The 19,399-nt window shown below is 37.6% G+C and overlaps 1 protein-coding gene across 3 annotated transcripts in view; it reads left to right on the forward strand.

Annotated features, from left to right (window-relative positions):
- Positions 1-13,652, forward strand: part of ntm (neurotrimin) — a 257,381-nt gene extending 243,729 nt beyond the window's left edge. For 2 of the 3 annotated variants that reach the window (XM_028031761.1, XM_028031758.1), the window contains 5 exons: positions 2,354-2,482; positions 6,717-6,837; positions 7,064-7,215; positions 9,207-9,242; positions 12,640-13,652. In XM_028031761.1, coding sequence (XP_027887562.1) covers positions 2,354-2,482; positions 6,717-6,837; positions 7,064-7,215; positions 9,207-9,242; positions 12,640-12,740 — 539 coding nt within the window. In that variant the 3' untranslated portion in view covers positions 12,741-13,652. The remainder of the gene's footprint in view (positions 1-2,353; positions 2,483-6,716; positions 6,838-7,063; positions 7,216-9,206; positions 9,243-12,639) is intronic. The other variant, XM_028031759.1, reaches the window with a different exon arrangement.
- Positions 13,653-19,399: the final 5,747 nt, after the last annotated feature.

The following is a 19,399-nucleotide window of genomic DNA, read 5'->3' on the forward strand; positions in this document are numbered from 1 at the left end:
ACCAACAATCAGTTAAAGTGAAATTACTTAAAATTATTATGATTATTATTATTTTTTTACTTATTTGATAAAACTTCACAAAATATTGCAAAGTCATTCTAACCAGCTTAGGCTTTATATCAAATAAACTGGTGTTAAGGTGTGTGTAGATATGGAACTCAAGGTTGAAGAAAATGTATTGAAAGGTAATTAAAAGCAAACTGCAGGAGAAATGAACATGAATATTATGGACTGCTTTATACTGGACTAGGTTTCTAATTCTGCTTGGCTGGCATTGCACCAAGAACTTTACTGCAAGACTTTTGGTTCTGTGGCTTCGATGTGAAAACACCATAATGTAGCTCGTCTGCCGCTGCAAGGATCTTAACAGGCATCTGAAACAAACAGAAATTTTAATTCTCCACGCAAAGCCAGAAAAAATGCACTGTACCTGGAGTCGCTGCGCAGAGGTCAGTGTCGGCTACACACTCAACCATGAGACGGCTGGGGAGACCTTTCCAACGTGTGCACACACAGATGAGCCCAACGGTATCACACTCCTGGCAGATCTAAGCTAACTAAGAGCGAGAGGAAGTTTAAGTTCTTCAGGCAACATTTTAAATACAAACTGTGTTTGTCATGATGTCTGTGAGTCCCGTGAGGGGGAGGGGATGAAAAAAGTGTGAGTAGCAGCTTCTAGGATAGTCACAGTGAGACTGACACAGACGTTCAGGCTTCGGTGTGATCACCTCAGTTAGCATTGAAAACACACGTTTTGGATTTTGGTGTGGATAATTTTTTTGGGACTGCGCAAAATTCAAATGTAAACATCAAAAGGCAGAGAGTGGTGTGAACGCTGTTTATAGAAAGTGCTTCATCTGCCTCTTTTCCTCTAGAGGAAGGTAGAGAAACAGAGACTGAGGAAAAAGTACAGATTTAATGACATCAGAGTCGATACATTCTGTTTTTTCCTGTTACTTTAAGGTTCAATATATGCATAAACTATTTTCAACTCTTTATGTTGTTCTATTTTCATTATATTGGTGAAATCTTTTAATTGTTGGCCTTTTCAAATCTTTTGTTTTACTTACAGGCGGTTGGGTAAGGTTTAGTTTTTACCAGGATGGCAAATTTCTGTGCCTCGGTTTTCATAAAGGTTATATTTACTTTAAATGTATTTACAAAATCAAACAACAACAAAAACACAGATATTTTGGGTGTGTTTTTGTTTTATAGAACCACACTATAATTCTCAAACCGGTGGGCCAAGTGAGCTGTGATTTATGCGTACTCTTAACATGTTAGACATATGCTTTGGCTGCAGGACCTGGCAGGAATTCAGCTCCTCAGCCTTATCATGATTAGCTGTCCGCTGAGGTTTTACTGTGTCTTTAACAGACATTATGGTCTCTGCTGGTGACTTAATAATACTATAAATCCCAAGTGAGGAAAAGCGTAGCTGAAATCTGCACACTTTTAAAGCATCGGCCCTCCTGATACTTCTCATCAGGTGACGAGTGTCACAGAGACTTTCCGTTCTCTTAACAGCCTTCCCAGGTGCAATTCAGTAATGTACTCAAACCCAGTCGAGTGAGTCTGTGAGCATTTTATTAGTCACTTTTAACGTCTTTGGAGGGAACGTCGTGTCAATTCTGGCTTTTTGTTTTCTGCACTGAATGCTGTATTAAGTCTCTCTGTCAAGCACGTCCTACTGATGAAAGTAAAAGAACCAGATCTGGTATTTCATCCCGTTCACTTTCTCATACATCTCTACAGCCGACTTTAGATGCTTGCAGGCATAAGAGACAGAGTAAAAAGGAGGATGATATGGACGTTTTGGCAGACAAGAAATGATGAGTGGGGGGCTGAACAAAGCACTAATCACGAGTCCTACTCTGAAAATGTCAATGTGCTCAAGAAACCTCTTTGCAAGTGTCAAAAGAGAATACACGTGTATGAAAGGCAGACAGAAGTGGGCATATGTCACGATATTTACCAGTTTGAGCTTCAACATGTGCAGAATGTGTCTGGCCATGTCAGACCAAATTGCTGTTGTTCAATTGTGGGAGAATCCTCAACACAACCACTGTTACTCGCTTTAAATCCCGGTGTTTTGATAGTGGGAGGCTCCCTGCAATTTACAAAGCATCAGAATGACTACTGTTGTCGCGCAAAAGCAACAAGGAAGAAATGATGAATCACATAGTTTTACAAACTATCCATTAGCCTCTGTAATCACCATCTTCCTCCTTCTATCGTCCGACAATATGAGGAGATGCCACACAGCGACACTAACACCAAATGAGGCCACAGATGTTGACTCATCATATTAACTGTTAATGACCCTCTCCACTCTGTGTGTGATCTTTCACAGGGGACCTGGCTTCAGATGATGAGCTGCTGGAAATCTCCTCCATCTCCAGACAGAAGGCAGGGGTTTACGAATGCACGGCTGTCAATGATATCGACACGGACGTTCAGACTGTAGACATCACTGTCAACTGTGAGTCCAAATGCAGAATATCTGCTGCAAGTGTTTGCTCGCTCATTTCAATTAGTCACCATGGATGCATTATTGGGTTATTTAGGTATTAGATCATGCATTAAAATTCTGTATTTAGGGGTATTTGTGATGAGGATAGTGTAGCTATATTAGATGAATACTTACTAATTATTTGACTTTTGCCACATAATCTTTAATGTGGCAAAATTATGGCTAAATCTGGGGTCACACTCAGAGGTCAAAGACGTCAGTGCATAGAAGCACAGGTTGAAGCTCGAATGCTGGTGACGTTATTGTTTGTTCACATTACTGTGCACTCTTATGTCAATCTTATTTATGCGATACAGAAATAATTACTTTTTATGGTCCAAGTTATTGGCGTCAATAAATAGAGTTTAGATCAGGCCTAAAAAAAAGTCCAACCTGGCCCGAGTCCGACCCGACTTGTTGACTTTAGTGGTAGGGATGAGTCCGAAGTGCACCCGACATATGATTTTAATTATGATTTTACTGCTTTTGTTTTCAGACCACCATTTAAGTAAGCAGCGTATGAAAGAAGGAATGAAAGAAAAAAAAGGAAAGAAGTTAATTCAAACAAATTAAAATTTTGATTATTTCTACCAGTATAAATTGTATAGCATTCGATTAAAAAATAGAATGCCACACAATGTTAGAATAGAGTAATACCAAAAAAACCGTAAGCCTGTAATTTAAGAATTACTCAAAGAAAGAAAAAAGAAAAGAGTGCAGACGAGAAAAGAGAAAGGCCGTTGAGCTTGGTAAAGCCTGACCAGAATGAGGTCAGTGATCAATACCAACACGATGAAGGAATCCTTGACAAGACACTGGAGAAATATTCCTGCGGAGCAGAAGATGGCCTGTCACCGTCGTCAGTGTGGCAGCACTGAAGATACGGGTCCTCAACGAAGGCTTGATGTCTACACAGAATGCATAATTCATGATTTCATATTGGACCTCCCAAAATAGTTTCATTGGAAATATGAGCTGTTCGATAAACGCAAAACGAACAAATGGTCACAAAATGCTCAACGTGACGAGTAACAGAACTGGAGAACCTTGAATACTAAGAAAGTAGCAGCAGCTTGATACGCCGGCCCACCTTCAACTGTTTGCTTGACATTTTAATACAACAATTTTATAGTGGTCCTTTAATATTAATATAATATGTGTGAAAATGAAAGTATTCATTCGGCATTAATTCACTTTCTTTTAACTCTGTTACTTTTTTATGGTGCAATAAACACACAGGTTTCTGTATTTTTTGAATATCATCTGTGCTGCAGTTTGAACATAATTTCCTCCACTGTTTTAGCTGTTCCTTTATGGGATTCATCTCCAGCTTCTTACTAAAGTAAGCAGCTCCAGTCCACCTCTACTGTCCACCAAACAGATTCAAAGTATCGACATTAGTAGCTGCCCTTTCTTTGAGGGCGTTCTTTTTTTTATCACTCAACTTTTCAGCGCCACCTTTCGGTTTGTAGTTTGCTTTTGTTGCTTCATCTTCTCTGAAGATGTGGATTTATTTAATGTTACTTGTAGCTTGATTGCTGTTCCCATAGCTACAATCTGATGCTATGAGTTTAATCTTAATGTTTGAGCATGTTTCTTTCACCAAATGCATGTCAGCAATTATGCTTTAAAGCTTGGGCAATTAATCTTGTCCCCACTCCTCTGGCTGTGATGTTTTTTACAGGAAGAGGGGCCCCGAAACCATATTCTACTTAAGGCCCCAGACAACCTTGGGCTGGCCTTGCATCCGGCACTGGAGTGCTGGATGTGAGACACAAACAAACACATGATTTATGTGGCTCTAGCAGAGACGAGGCTTTTCTGTTTCGTCACTGTTGAGTTTTTAATAAGCGTCACAAAGACTATTTGTTTCTTAGGCTGGGCTTTATGGGACGAGTTTTTCTGTTCTCCGCCTTCATGGTGAACCGCCTGGCCCTTGTAGCACTCGTTCATGTGTTTGCAGGTCTACTCGCGCTGAGATCTGCCTGACTGGAGCAAAGGGAGAGGTAGAGGAGGCGTGTGATACGTAGCATAGTTTGAGGGATTGTTTCCGCTGCGAAACAACGGCGTGCTGCTTGACTCCAGAGTGAGCGTGACAGCTCCTCTACGGGAAAAAGCACCAGCCCATCAGGGGAATCTCCAGTCATATGACAGTCCACCCCTGGGTAGCAGGCTTCATGTGGACAAGATTTCAACAAAGAATGTCAGTTGCCAAAGCATCAACTCAGATGACATTAACAAAATGAGCACGATTAAAACAGTTGTCTTATTACTTATTACTGGTTATGAACAGGCTAGTTTGCTGTTTGCTGTTGTGCTAAAGTGCTGAAATAACACATTGCTAAAATACCATCTTTATTTATCTATAACCCAGCAACCTAATGCACAAAGATAGGGCTAGCACTGTGTTACTATTTGCTACTATAGGAAGCTTGAATTAGCAGGTTAAGACACTCTTTCCATTGTTGATATTCTAACAAAAATGTTGACAGAAGGACAATTTACAACATAGAAACTTAAGATTTAATTCTTTTAAATGTTTAAATGCACCACTTAGCGTTAGCACAGCAACAAAATAGCTGAAAAATTAAAACTTCTTAAATAAATGGAGGCAAAAATATGTCTGTACTAAACATTCTGACAAATGTGCTGATAGATGCAGAACCAAGATAAAACTAAACAGTTAAAACTGAAGCTTTATTTTCTTTTTTTCTTTTTTTTAGCAAGCAGCCTCATGAGTGCTTTACAGACATGTTTGCATCAACATTTATTTTAAAAAGATGCTGCATATTTTTAATGTAAAATTATGGACATGTCTGAACATCCTCTTCATAAGACTGCTTTGCAACAAAAGAGTCTTCAGTCAGAGGCTTCTTCAGACTTGCTGCAATACAGACTTCTGCATGAGAACCTTGGATATTATGTGTCTAAGCAACATTTAATATTCCTTTTAGATTCATAAAGTAACTTAATTTCAAATAAACCATACACCCAGGCCACATGTGCAAAGAGATATATCTATCCAGTGTTGTGTGCTTTGAATTTTTATCAACTTTCTTGACAATTAAGTGTGAAAATAATTCAACATTCTCTAAAGACATAAATAATAAGATTCACTTTTCTATTGTTGAAATGCGTCATGTACAAAACCAAAAAAGGTTCAAACATTTCATATTTGTACAGGAGACTCAAAACTTTTAACCTCAATATAATTCCTATCATACAATCTGTTAATTCCCCCAAAGATATGACATGAGTTCTCTTTGCTTAGAAGATAATTTTTAACTTTGTGTCCCATTAAACTCTGGTGGCACTGCTATATTTTTAATCCCAACTGTACTGACATTTAAAACCTTTTCCTGTGGAAGACTGATTTATTATCTGGTTAATTTTGTGTTATTTTCAACTCAGAGCCTTTTGTTTCATGTTCCACAGTCCAGGTGCAGTCCTGCTTAGTACAGCTGAGACAGACAAGCTTAGACTTCAGTCTTTTCTACCTGCTGCAGATTTAGAAAAAGGTCACTCGTGTGTTACTTCGTCTAGACTTGATTATTGCGGCACTTCGTTCTGGGATAAGTAGGTGAAATATTCAGACTGTGGCTCGTGCAAATTGCCACTGTTGAGCTTTTAAAATAGATGCAAAAACGTTCCATATTTGTCCAGTTCATCCTGTTCTTCAAAGTCTGTCTTAAAACTCACTTTATAGATCTATTTATTCTCTTTATAGATCTATTTATTCTCTTTATAGATCTATTTAAGTAGGTGCCTATTGGAGAGGCACCTGTTTAAATATTCAGTCTTTTCGACTTTTTACGAGACTTAGTGAATCTTGGCATCTTGTGAAGATTTATTTCTGTGGTCAGATGAGCTTACAGGCATTTTGAAGGTTCTGAGATTATTTCAAAGAAATTTTCTGTCCCCTTATTTTCTTTCTAAATTAAATGTACTTGAACTAAAGGTTGAAATGTTCTAAAATGCAATATTCGCGTACTGCAATAAACAGTTAATCTGAAACGTTTTGGAACCTTTTTCCAGAGGTACCACTAAACCTAACAATGTAAATAAGTGTCATCCAGATTAAAATTCTGCTTAAAGCCCAGGCAGAGATTGGAAAAAAGACTACTTCTGTGTCCCGATAAGCTGAACTTTGTGCTGCCCTGCACTTGCCAAAACTGCTCTTCTATCTTCTGCCGTCTCCTTGTAGATCCTCCGAGCGTGTCAGAGGGCAGAGATGCTGGAGTGACTCTGGGTCAGAGAGGAGTGCTGGAGTGTGAGGCCGACGCAGTGCCAGAGGCAGATTTCGAGTGGTATAAAGACAACAGAAAGTAATCACATTGGGACTTACATTTTTTCCAATCAGGACATGGAAGTATGAAGAGAAGAATTATTTTTATAATAGAATTATTTTTGTTAGCCAGTTTTAATCAGTTATCTTGATTAGAAATCCACTGCCACGCTTACAAATGATAGAATTTGGATTCCAAGTTCAATAACAAACTTTTTTGTTTTTTTTATAGAGTATTTATCTGCTGACATTCTTTCTCTTTCCAGGATCTTTAATGGCTTTGATGGCATAGAGATCATCAACAAAGGATCCCTGTCAAAGCTGACCTTTCATAACGTGTCTGATGGTGATTACGGGAACTACACATGTGTTGCCGTCAACAAACTAGGCAGTTCAAACACAAACTTCCTTTTGTATGGTAAGTATTTGTAGAAATAGTCGCACTTAATTGTGTTAAAAAACTGGTTCAGGCTCCTATTTGATACGGTTGAACTGTTTTCAGCAGTCATCTTAGGCAACCGAGCCTGGTTTAGTGGTCAGTGACGTACATTATTACAATATTCTTGAACTGTGCTGTAATTTAGTTAGATTTTTTTGGCATTGACAGTCTTAATGAACATTCTTAGAAAGAACAGTTGGAGTCCATCTGTCTACTAAGATGGTTCATCAGTTTTGAGAGGGGAGAACTAAAAAGTAGAGCTGGAAGATGCTGCAGAGTTGCTGAATCTGTTCTTTAAAGGAGTCGGCCCCAGGCTCCCTGCTGGGCCATCCCACACTCTACCAGCCTCAGCACCTCCTCGCAATATTTTGTTCAAATTCTTCAAATTTAAGATACTTTTAAAGATACTATGAGGATCTTTGGCTGATTACAATGCCCTAAAAATATAACTTGATTTTTTTCTTTCTTACATTTTGTGAAAAGTCATAATATGAGGTTTTGTCTTGCAAATATCATAATGGAAATGTGAATATATCACATATATCAAATGTGAAAATATAAATTTTATTTTTTACCATAAAAGAGAAAATATGATTTAATGTTTCTTTTCGAACAGAAACATTTTGTTTTGTCGTTCTAGAACTATTATACTAATTTACTTAGCACCAAAGCAGTAGTTAGGGTAGTGCTTGTTATTTACAATGGAAGTTATTTAAATTAATCAAAGTAACACACAATATGTGTTGGTAACCATCACTTCCAGTGCCTTTCAAAAGTTTTCATAGCCTTTTAACTTTTTAACAAATGTCTGTGTATTTTATGTGCTTGTCTACCATGTTTGGCATTAAGAGACTAAAAGTTGGATAATTATTTGCAAAAAAAGGTTAATTTTAGTCTGACTTGAAGGTGAGTGTTTTTTTAGATAAATTTTTAAGACCCATCACAACTCAATGGCTTGAGTTTCTGAAATTCCTGCTAACACTTAGTATTTTAAGGGATCCACAATTAGTTGTAACAATAGACTTTATTTGAGAAATATTTATTCTACATGTAAAAACAATACCATGAAAATACTGTAGGCTGTTGGTTTTTATAAATGAAAATAAATATTGTCCGGTAACACTTGTTTAAGGTTTTGTCTTCGGCCCGGTGTCGGGTCTGTAATTTCACATTCAGTATCGGTGGCAGTGGCAATAGCTATGCTATAATTTAAAAGAGCTGCCAGCATTGCCTCTCTCTCCCAGTGTCTGTTGCCTGCTAGCTGCAGTGTTTAGGTGCTTTGCGGCTAAAAACGATCAACACGGCATGTGGTTTACAAAGGGTAACAACCACCTGTTAGATCCTTCATTAGTTCAGCTCATGCAAATGACTCGGCCTTCTGGAGAGAAATGTTGTGCTTCCAACATTTCATTTACAGCCAACAGTGACACAGTGTGACATTGTCTAAATTTACAACAGTCAAACGCAATATGATTAAAAACAACTCGGGTAAATTTAACATTCCTGCGTTTACTCTATAGATTCCAGTACAGAACGGACCCAAACTGCCTCATGCTGGGTTCAGCATGGTAAAAAAAAAAAAAAGGTGATTTCCACAGGCAAAAAATATAATGAAAGATATAACATTTTTGAAGCAATTATGAGTTGTTATGTATTACAGACAGCACTTGTTTAGTTAATAGACAACTTACAACATATTTAGGCCAACTTGTTCAACTAATTGTGGATCCCTTTAAGGTGAACAAAATACCAAGGAGAATCAATATATTGATATGTTCCCATCGGTAAGTCGGCCTTCTAGCACTGGCAGTTTTTTAGCTTGAACCCCTGAGGATAGAACGGTGCAGGCAGAATGTAAAAAAGAAAACTCTCACAGGCCTACTTCTCAGGCCTTTTTCAAGTATTCTCAATGATGTGTTGCTGTTCTGTTTCCAACTTGTGTCTCTGTTGCACTTGTTTCCCTGATGTAGTGGTAATTGAACCCACTAGCTCAACACTACTGCAAGGTTAGTATTCCACACCAGCGTGTATTTCAGCAATGTTCAGAAAGCATTAACTGCATGCCGGTAACCCCTTCAATACTGTCATTTTCACAGTTGTACTCGGTTCCCTTTCCGTTTTCGTATTTGACGAGCGGAAAGAAATAATCTCCTGGCTCTTTCGGTCCTTCTTCATTCCTGCCTTTTTCATTAAACGAGATAGATGTTTTAACGATCATGGGACGGGTTTAAATCACGATGAGGATAAATGTCAAAGCAAACTGCCGTCAGTGTATAATGTGACTGATTGTGAAAATGGCAAATGCAAACTCCATTTCTTAATCATCTTTCATCTCTCTCCTTTTCACACCTAACTGGCCCTGTGTGACATTGGCTTCATTTTGATTTTTGCATGCTGCCATTGTAAGTATTCATCATCTTTTACCATTTATAATGTCCTTGACTGAACCTGTATGCCTGTACGGCCAACTGTGCGCAGCATTCTGCAAAGATAAACAGATTTGGAGACGTTGATACTGTTTATTTAATCTGAACGGCGATCTTTTATGCACCTCGGGTATAAAAATCTACAAATTGTCCTAGAAGTGATTACCATGTGCTGCTGAAACATAGATAAACGTCTCACTTACTACATGCAATGACTGCTAGTTGAAGAGTCTCGTAAGCAAAACCACTTCATTAAGGCAGCAGAAGTGTATTAATGGCCTTTCTTTTAAACACAAGTGAATGTAATTATTCTAATAAGCCATATGCAGGATTAGAGATAATCCGCTGTAGCAGAGCAACTGGAAAGAGACCCCAAAGGATCCTGTGGAATAGTGAAAATTCCGGGGAAATGATTAGTCGCTACATCAAAAGCTTCAAAGTACAAAGTTAAAATTTGGCCTCAATCGAAATACATTGTTTGTTTGGCTTTTTTTGCTGTTGTTGCTGTTATTTTTTTTTTTTAGACTGACCTAATTTATCAAAAGAAAAAAAAATGGATGAAAAAAAGGTTTCGCTAATTGCAAAGTAACAGTCGCGTCATAATAAGTACGTAACCTTGGTTTTGAGGTCTAGATTGCTTTGCAAAAATACTAATGAACACATAAAAATTATACAATTTGCTTAACTTTAATCTAAAAATAGTACCCAGTGTTTCCCTTGCAGTCAGCTCTGGCTTGGCAGATTATCTATGCTTGCTGTGTGTGCAGAGAAAAAGAAAAACAAGTGCAAACTGAGACATAGATATACCTACCAGTATTTATTTTTGCTTTGAAGGTATTGCAAAATAAAATAAAATAAAAATGATAAAAATAGATGAAGTTCATTTTGAATTCAAAATACTTTATTAATCCCAGACAGAAATTCAACTTTGTAACTCATGCAGTTTTCTTCAAAAATTGCTTTTGATGCTGATGGTTGTGATGTAGCAAGTAAATAATAAGAAATTCTGTGATGTTGAGGCCTTCAGAGCTTCTGTTGTGTATCACCATTGCAATCAGTGATTGCATTGTTTTGGTGTGGAGTGCTCAGATAGTTGCTTTATCAACAGATTTTATGGCATGGCACTTCACTTTCAACAACAGAGTGGTGATGAAGTATCTTGCATTTGCTGTCTGATTGAAAGAGTTGTTGCATTTATAGTGAGATTTTACATTTGGACCTGTGCTCAACAACATATTTCTTATTTATGTCTGTAAAAAATGACAGAAATTTGAATTTTGTTCTAACATTGTTTGTGCTGATATTTTGTACACGTTGTGTTTCTTAAAACCATCTTCTGCATCTTAAACCAGAAACATGTTCAATTTACTACTACGGAGAATACACTGATGTAGTTAACAGTAACAACAAAATGTCCAAGGACCCCATGAGAGGTTCTAATTCAGTATACAACATAAATGTGCACATTCTCCTTTAAACAAAACAAAAAAAAACCTCACATATTTAATGTATTTCTCTGCTCTGCTTTCCTTGCAAGTTTTTCCTCATTTTAGCAAGAAAAAAAGCAATAATTGGATCTTGCACAAAATGCTATATTTCCCATTACATGTTTGTTGCACAACTATCAGCTGCAACTTTCATTTAATATGATGTCATAAAAAATTCTTTGAAAGTGGATGTAAATGTAGTTACCATATGCTGCATTCCATTTGCCTTCGAAGATACAAGTCATTTTGTTGTAATCAAATAATGTGTAAGTCTCTGAGACTTACAGAGACTTACAGACTCTGTAAGTCTGGGGAGTGTTGATATTAACAATGTACAAGTTTTGGTATAAATGGTCTCTATATTCCAGATTAGGGATCGCTTTAACACAGATTGGGGTATATTGCATCGTCTGTAGGGCGGTCAGGGGTAACTGGTACAGATACGGTGATGCATAGAAGTTGGCTGTGATCTGTGGTTTAACAAGCTGCTCAAACATTTAGTTGTTCAGAGGAGACATATTTTTTTCTCTTGGTTTCAGTAGAAGCTTTGAAGCATCTGGATGATGACTTGACTGAGAGAGACATTAATGTTGTCAGTTAGAAGACCTTCCAGTTCGGCGCAAGCTTTCAAGACAAACTCTGGGATGTTTTGAGGACCGGCTGCTTCCTGGGGATCCTGCTTGAAGCCCTCCAAGCGTCAGCTGTGCTGATGATGAAAGTCGACACATCATGTGGTGGGGGAGGTGCCAGGTTTCTCTCCAGCAGTTAAATGCGCACAAGCTTGCCGAAAAGTCGGTGACCCTGCCTCCAAGAGGGAAATTGCTGCCCTCAGGAACAGGGAAGGGGTTTATAACTTGTTAGTGTTTGGATTCCCTGTCACCTTGGTTTGACGTCCCCTTTGCCGCAGATGTGCCCCTGCATCTTGATCTCCTTTGAAAGTGCAGAGTTGTTGAGCAGAGAGCCGTCATGTCCCCTGTCCGCCCCGCTGGCTGCAAATGTGGCTCCTTCACTCGCATTTTTTATCATGTAAAACTTACTAGATTTTAAACTGCAAGCAGTTTGTTCTTGCATGTATCAGTACTTTTATGCATGATGGTCTTCAGAAATGTTCAACTTTCTAAATACAAATTAGTGGAAGTTGTCATTTTCAAGTTGGAACTTGGTAAGGTCGACTGCTGAATATAAGTGGAGTCCAACATTATGACAGAGGTTCGACAGAAAAGATAGGAAAACAATTTCCATCTCACCTGAGTTTACACTTAATCTAAATACCATAATGTATTATATCTAATCACTTTCTGCTTAATGCATATTGTTACAACGCCACACAGTACGCTTCATTCCCTGATAATGTTCAGATTTGTTATCAGCAGACAGAAGCTTCATCTAACAATTCACCCACCAGTAGTTTTAGCACTGTGGAAAAAGCAATGACTGTCTGTGAAACTTACTCTAACATTTTATTTTCCCGTTTCCTTCCTTCCTGTCAGGACCGAGAGCAGTTCAGGACGGCAGTGGCGGTGTGAAGACAGCGCACTTTCACACCTGTCTCCTCTTCATAGCATTTTTGCCCTTCCTGCTACGCTTTTGAAGAGAATTGGATTTGAAAACAATTGGTTTGTTTGCAAGCGTGCGCGTGTGAGTGAGCGCGTGCGTGTGTATGTGGGCGTGGGTGGGTGTGTGTGTGTGCGCATTTTTTTCTCCCACGGAAACATAAACTGATGCACAATGAAGTATCTTGTAAAGCACTGATTTTGACCTTCTTAATAAGTTTTGGTTGTCTTTCTTTCCTCTTTCAACTGAAGATTTTCAATATTTTTGTCTAAATTATATATATAAAAAAAATGTGTTACTTCCTTTGACATTTAAAAAAGTAACCTGTTATTTAAATGTCTTTATCTTATTGCGGTGGTTCTTTTATTTTTAATCACATTGAATATTAATCTCAGCTGCAGCAAAATGCAAATTTTCAACTAGTATGAGAGGTGAATGATAAATACCTCAAAGTCAAAGTGAGAGAGTGGAGCAGGAGCAATGGAGGTTACATGAAGACATTATCATTTTGTAATGTATATTATTATCATTCAGTCTGCTTTGGAAGCAGAACTGTTTTTGACTTAAAAATGTTTTTTTCCTTCTCAGCATTGTAATATTATTATAATATATTGGAGTTGTGTAATGCTAACTTTATTTTAATTTTCCAAGTATATTTAGTCCTGAATATGTTGAACATGAGAACAGAAGAGATACAAATTGTAATTATTTACAAATATATCAGATTATCTGTCTTTGTTGTCTATTCTTTTTTTTCTTTTCCAATATAGCCTGTACACTAAAGTGTTAAGTATATTCATAATAGTATTAAGTATTTAGAAATGGTGAAAGAGTTTTATTTCATTTTTGTAATGCCAATTTATGAATACTTCTTGTTTTACCTCATGCCATTTATACATAACATAATTATTTGGAAAAAATAAAAATAAAGTGGACCTGCTCACGTTCAAAAAAAAAAGATTTACTGGATCGTTCATAATCTGTTAACAGAGAGTACCATGTTGTAGTTTTTATATATATAAAAAAGAAAAGAAACACAAAATGTGCTGGTTCCCCTAAATGATGTCCTGTGGCCGGATACAGAGCCCTGTGGAATTCCTTGATTGACATCATGCTTTTCAACTGTATGTATTTTTAAAAAAAAGTATGTCTTATTTTTTTACTTTTTCAAAAAAAAACAAAAAAGATTCTCATATAGGAAGCAGAGAATTTCCCAAGTCGAATTCTGTCAATCACAACAAGAAGTGGTTTGTGCGCGGTGCCACGATGTTGTCCTTGATTCTCTGGGCCCAAAGGAGTGACATGAAGGTTTTAACAACATCTCGTGCATAGAAAGGTTTTGATATTAAGATTAAGATTATATTTCTCAAAAAAGTCAAGTCTGCCTCATGAATATTGGCTTGATAATGAGGCCCCGGGGTGAGTTTATGATGCTGTCTGTATTTGAAAGTCTTATTTGGAAGGTAGAACAGAAGCAGTTCTGGAGAAATTATAATGCAAATTATTTGTAAGCACTGTGATAAAACTGCAACAGGCTGCAGTTAAAGATGCTAAGATCGACATCTGCCCTGTAGGCAGGGGAAAAGTTATGACAATTCTAAGGGCCCTTGACCACAGCGGGGCCCCCACAAAAATATATATATTTTTTTATAGAAATAGAAAGAAAATTGGTCCCTGTCAATTACTGTTATTGTGTATTTTTTTAAAATTGTTTTTAGCAGTAAAAATTAAATGCTGCCCCTCCCAGACCAAAAAGCACACATCCATATTTGCACTGAACTCCCCCCATCTGCGTTAAATGGTTTGTTCCTGCTTAGTGCTTGACGGTGACGTTTCAGAGGCGGTCAGTAGAAGACAAGAACGACTGTGGCAAAAAAATAAAATAATAATAAAAGAACGACTGTGGCAAAAAAAAAAAAAAACATTAATTAAAAAAAGAAAAAAAGAACGACTCTGGCTGTTACTATGCTGCCTAAAAAAATAATAAAGTTAAGTTTTCAAAAAATAGAGGTTTAAGAGAGAGAAAAAGACAAGAGTGTCTATTTGTAACAGATTTTCTCCTCCAAGAGAGGTGAGTAGACCGTGTGAGATTATCAACCATTTAGCATAGTTAGCTTAGCTACAGACCACTGTTTGCCTCCATAGCATTAAATGAATTAAGGAAAATAAATACCAAGATATTCATAATTTTAACTTGTCCCTGTACCTTTTGCCACATTTGACAACAGGTGAGTCAGTCAGCAGCAGCTCTAATCCCTGATACCAACATAAACCCCTTACCCCGTCCCAGTGAAAAAGGTGAGCAACACTGTATCCAATGACAACCTACTTAGCATCATTCCAGGGAATATATAGGTATTTCTCTGTGTCTTTGCTCTTTTTACAATTACACAACAAAAACAATATATTTGTTGCTGACAGAAATTCAAACAATCCTTATAAAATGACTTTTTTTTAAAAACAGTCTCCTGTCTGGACTGCAGCCAGTCCAAACAGTTTTACTTTAGCTTGCATTTAAATTACAGCTATATATTCCCAGGTCCCTCCTGACCCGTCCTCTCCTAAGTGAAATTATAGTTGCAGTATGTCACTTTTATAAAAAATATTTTTTTTACATATTTGTTTGAACTGTCATTGTGTTGTGACAGTATGGCATGAGAGATCATTTGTGAATAAATTATTTCCTCTGCCTTCTCCCAGTGCTGTCTAGAAACAACTAATCAGAGACAGGAGGCGGGGTTTAGTGCTGTCAATCACAATCTCATGTGGCTGCTCATCTTCCCTCCCCCTTGCTCTGTACTATGCTGAAGCTAGCATAACACAGAGCTATGCAGATTCAAACTGTGAAGGCTCAGTTTAGTTAGCGTAGCTACCAATGACAGCAGATAAACAGTTTTCCTGTAACAATAAGTTGTTTCTCCACCATTAGCACATTTAGCAGTGAGTGAATGACATTGATTGACAACACTAAAACCCTCCTCCTGGTTCTGATTGGTTGTTTTTGGTCAGAACGGTGCATTACTTTAGCTAGCAACAGTAGTGCAGGGAGGAGGTGGAGGAGATTGATTTTTTTCACAGATTATCTGTCTCATAACAAACTGTCACGACATGGTACAACTTTAACAAATGTAGAGAAAACATATTTTTATTAAAGTTACATACTCCAGCTTGAATAAAATGCAACTACATAGCATTTTTTTTAGAAGTCTGGATTGTTTTATGCATATTTTGTATGTTGCCTGGGACTGTTGCAAGTGGGAAGAGACATTTCAATGAGATAAAACTAATAATAATTTTTAAAAAATCAAGCCACCTATTTGCATGCTGCATGTGGACTGTTGCATGTAAAATTCTAATAAATATTGTGCTAGTTATCAGTATTGGACCAAAGTGAGCAAGGCAGTTGCAAGCCTTTAAAATTGTGATGCTTTTGATGGGTCAGACAGTCTCAAGAAATTGTAACAGTAGTTAATATTTAACTACCCTATCTAATATTAACTAGCAGTAGTTAATTTTAGATAGGGGGGGCCCAATCTAATATTTTGTCATGAGACCTAAGATTCCTGGCGGCACCCCTGCCAGTAGGCACCAAATAATGGGCTGTTTAACAGGTTGTATAGTTAAGACTGGATTGGAGTCTCTAGTTTGAAATTTCAAATGTTTAAAGTAATAAAACCTGAATAAGGTATCTCTACAGTGAACAGATATTCTTTAAAATCTTCCTTTTAAATAAGTTAGGATAGATTAAAAGATGTATATTACTTTTTTTGCACAAAATCTGTCTCAGATAGTGAGATTTCACCTGTATCTTTTATGCAAATGAGCTTCTGCTGGCCAAGCGTTATTATGACCAACTTAGAATTAGAAAAAACCACCAATATCTGGAGTAGAAAAAGATGGACTGAAGGACTGAGATATTTGTTAAAATATTGTGTGTTATGAAAACAAACAAAGACCATTTTTAATTTATCAAAAATATTATCCTCATTTTGCTCTCATGAATCTAATATTACATGTGAAGGAAGTGAAATTCATTTCTGCTTATTTTTTATAGCAATTATTCACAGAAATGATTTCTCAGGATAATTTATAGTCAAGTCAGATGACCAAGCTAATCCAGCTCCATTTGTCTGTCTAGCTAATCACTTTCAATAAAGATCATTTTCACCGTCCTTACTGATTTCTCATGCAGCTCATCAGAAAGTCTTTTCTTTTGCTCGTGTTGCAGAAGAAAAGGCTTTTTTTTCTTTTGCAGTTCTCTTTGCCTAATGTCTGGGCTCAGTAGTTCTGCCTACTTCCTTTATTCCACTTTTTCTTTGCCATCTTCTTCCTCTGAATGCTTTCTGCTTTTCCCCTCCGGTCTGAAGTCACTTCACACATCACTACAGGTTCTCCAACCATATTATCGTCCTCACAACAGTTCTTTAGTGATTCTGTACCCAAAATAATAACAGTAATTCATTTTTCAGGCACTCCGTCGATCTTCTGGCAGTGGTGAATTTGAAAAGATCACATTAGGGAATCAATTGGTCAATTCCCTAGTTTCTTCTGTTCTGTAGGAAAATTGAAAGTGTGTCTTCAAAAATAAGTCAATGGGATTCATAATTCTCTTTGTAAACATCCTAAAGCCAATAGACCACGAGGTCGACGCAGAATATTCAGGAAAGGCTGAAAGGTTTCAGTTCAAGCCTTACCTCAAGAAGTTGTGATGAAAACGCACCAGCCAGCCCCCCGGTGTGTCAAAATCCATTTCCGCATGATCAGTTAGAAAGGGTAGCCCACCAAAATGGGGAGAACTTTCAGCTTTTTCTTCAGGGAATTCTGCTTTTTCTTTTCTTCCTCATGACTTGTCTCCTCTCTCAAGGTCCTCGTCCATCATCTTCCTTTTGAGCTCGGCCCCCTTTGTGGCTTTGATATTGAGATTTGTACACCTTGATCTGGAAAAAAAGAGCCAATATCCAAATCAAAGAGGCATGAAACAGATAGAGCCATTATTGAAACTGATTGTGGTAATCATCGACTGAATCTGACAGACTAATCATGGTTTGTTTCCACACGAGAGGAGGAGAGACAGAAAGACTGCAGATGATTATTCATCCCCCAGTGATGTTTGGAAATGACATGGTAATTATTCTATCCTAGCTTGAGGGATGGCGCTACTGATCTCCCGTCTATCCTGGACAGTCATTTTGCCACACAATTAACCGCATTTAGAATGAACTGAAGTTTGGTCACCTCTCAGGGAGCTCTGCACTTCATCAAGATGGCGGCTGCCAGTGTGCACAAAACTGTCACTGCCTAACTGCTCAGGTTATTTGTGAAACAAGCTGGGCAACAGCTACAGAAAGGAAAAATATCAGTAAAAGGAAACATGCGTCAATTCTTTCTTTCTTACTAAAGCTTTTGCATAAGTATCATGGCTTAAAGTTTATTGTGTTGTGCTCCTGTCAAGATTTGTAAAAGATTTGGTGAGTTTTTCTAAACAGCACCTCGTGTGTTTTATCATTGCTACGTCTGGCAGTTGGTGTGTTTATGTAAAGCCATATATATTGTCTCAGTGATCTTAAAAGCTCCTTGGTCCCCAGGTTTAGCTTTCAGCTTTAACCTTAACTAACTATATGTCAGGTTTTAATGGCCATTACTACTGATAACAATTTTTAATGTCATATTAAGTTCAACATTGTGAATGTTTGGCCTGCATTGGGATAGCAGGTCCAAACACAGGGCCTCGCAAAAGCTTAAAGTAGGATCAGGTTTTAAAACACTACCTCATAGAACAATGTTCAGTCGTTCATCTGAAAAACAAGAGTATGGCACAACTGCAAACATTAAGAGACTTAAACAAACAGGCCTTGCAAGTAGGGCATTATTTAGAGCAGTGGTTCTCAAATGGGGGTACGCGTACCCCTGGGGGTACGTGGAGGTACTGCAGGGGGTACGTGAAGCTTTTCAAAATATCTTTAAAAAAATCAGTAGGCTCCTCATAATAAGTCTTGGGAAAAATTATTTTGTAAAACGTTCGATAAAATATAAATGTGTGTTCATGCACTGAATGTTATATTCAGTATTTACAGGGTATTTACAGCACTGTACCTCTGTTTTATTCCAAAAATGTTTTGCCCGTGTCAGGGGGTACTTGACTAAAAATATACTTTTAAGGGGGTACATCACTGATAAAAGTTTGAGAACCACTGATTTAGAGGAACAATCCAGAAGCCCATAGTAACTGGCTAACAAGTAGAGATTCACAGCCTACGAGGAAAAATCTTACAAGAAATAGCCATGCAAACTCTACCTGGTCTTTTTTGACAAGGAGAAGTCATAGTTAAGAGAAAGGTACAAAAAGTTCCAATTAAAGTCTGCCACAGGTCCTGTTTGGGTCTCCAAACTCAAGATTCGCAAAACCGGTGGGAAGATGCACCGAAAGATCTGCTGCTATAATCGGAATGAAACATGGTTCAGAGAAATATGATGTACAAAAACACACCACACGTTTGAGGGTTTTTTTCATTGCAACTTGCCCTAAACTTGACCTAGCTTAGGTCAAGTCGGTTAATTGTCCTGCTTATTGGATGCAGATCCAGCAACATGTAAAACTGAGACGATCTACAATAAGGAAGCCTTCGGCAGCAAACAGTTTGGTCTCAGTCGAGATCGACGCTGACGGCACTTGGTCCCTCAAAGTTCTGCAGCTTT

The sequence above is a fragment of the Xiphophorus couchianus genome, chromosome 11 (genome assembly GCF_001444195.1).
Source record: "Xiphophorus couchianus chromosome 11, X_couchianus-1.0, whole genome shotgun sequence".
In the NCBI taxonomy this organism is placed as follows: domain Eukaryota; kingdom Metazoa; phylum Chordata; class Actinopteri; order Cyprinodontiformes; family Poeciliidae; genus Xiphophorus; species Xiphophorus couchianus.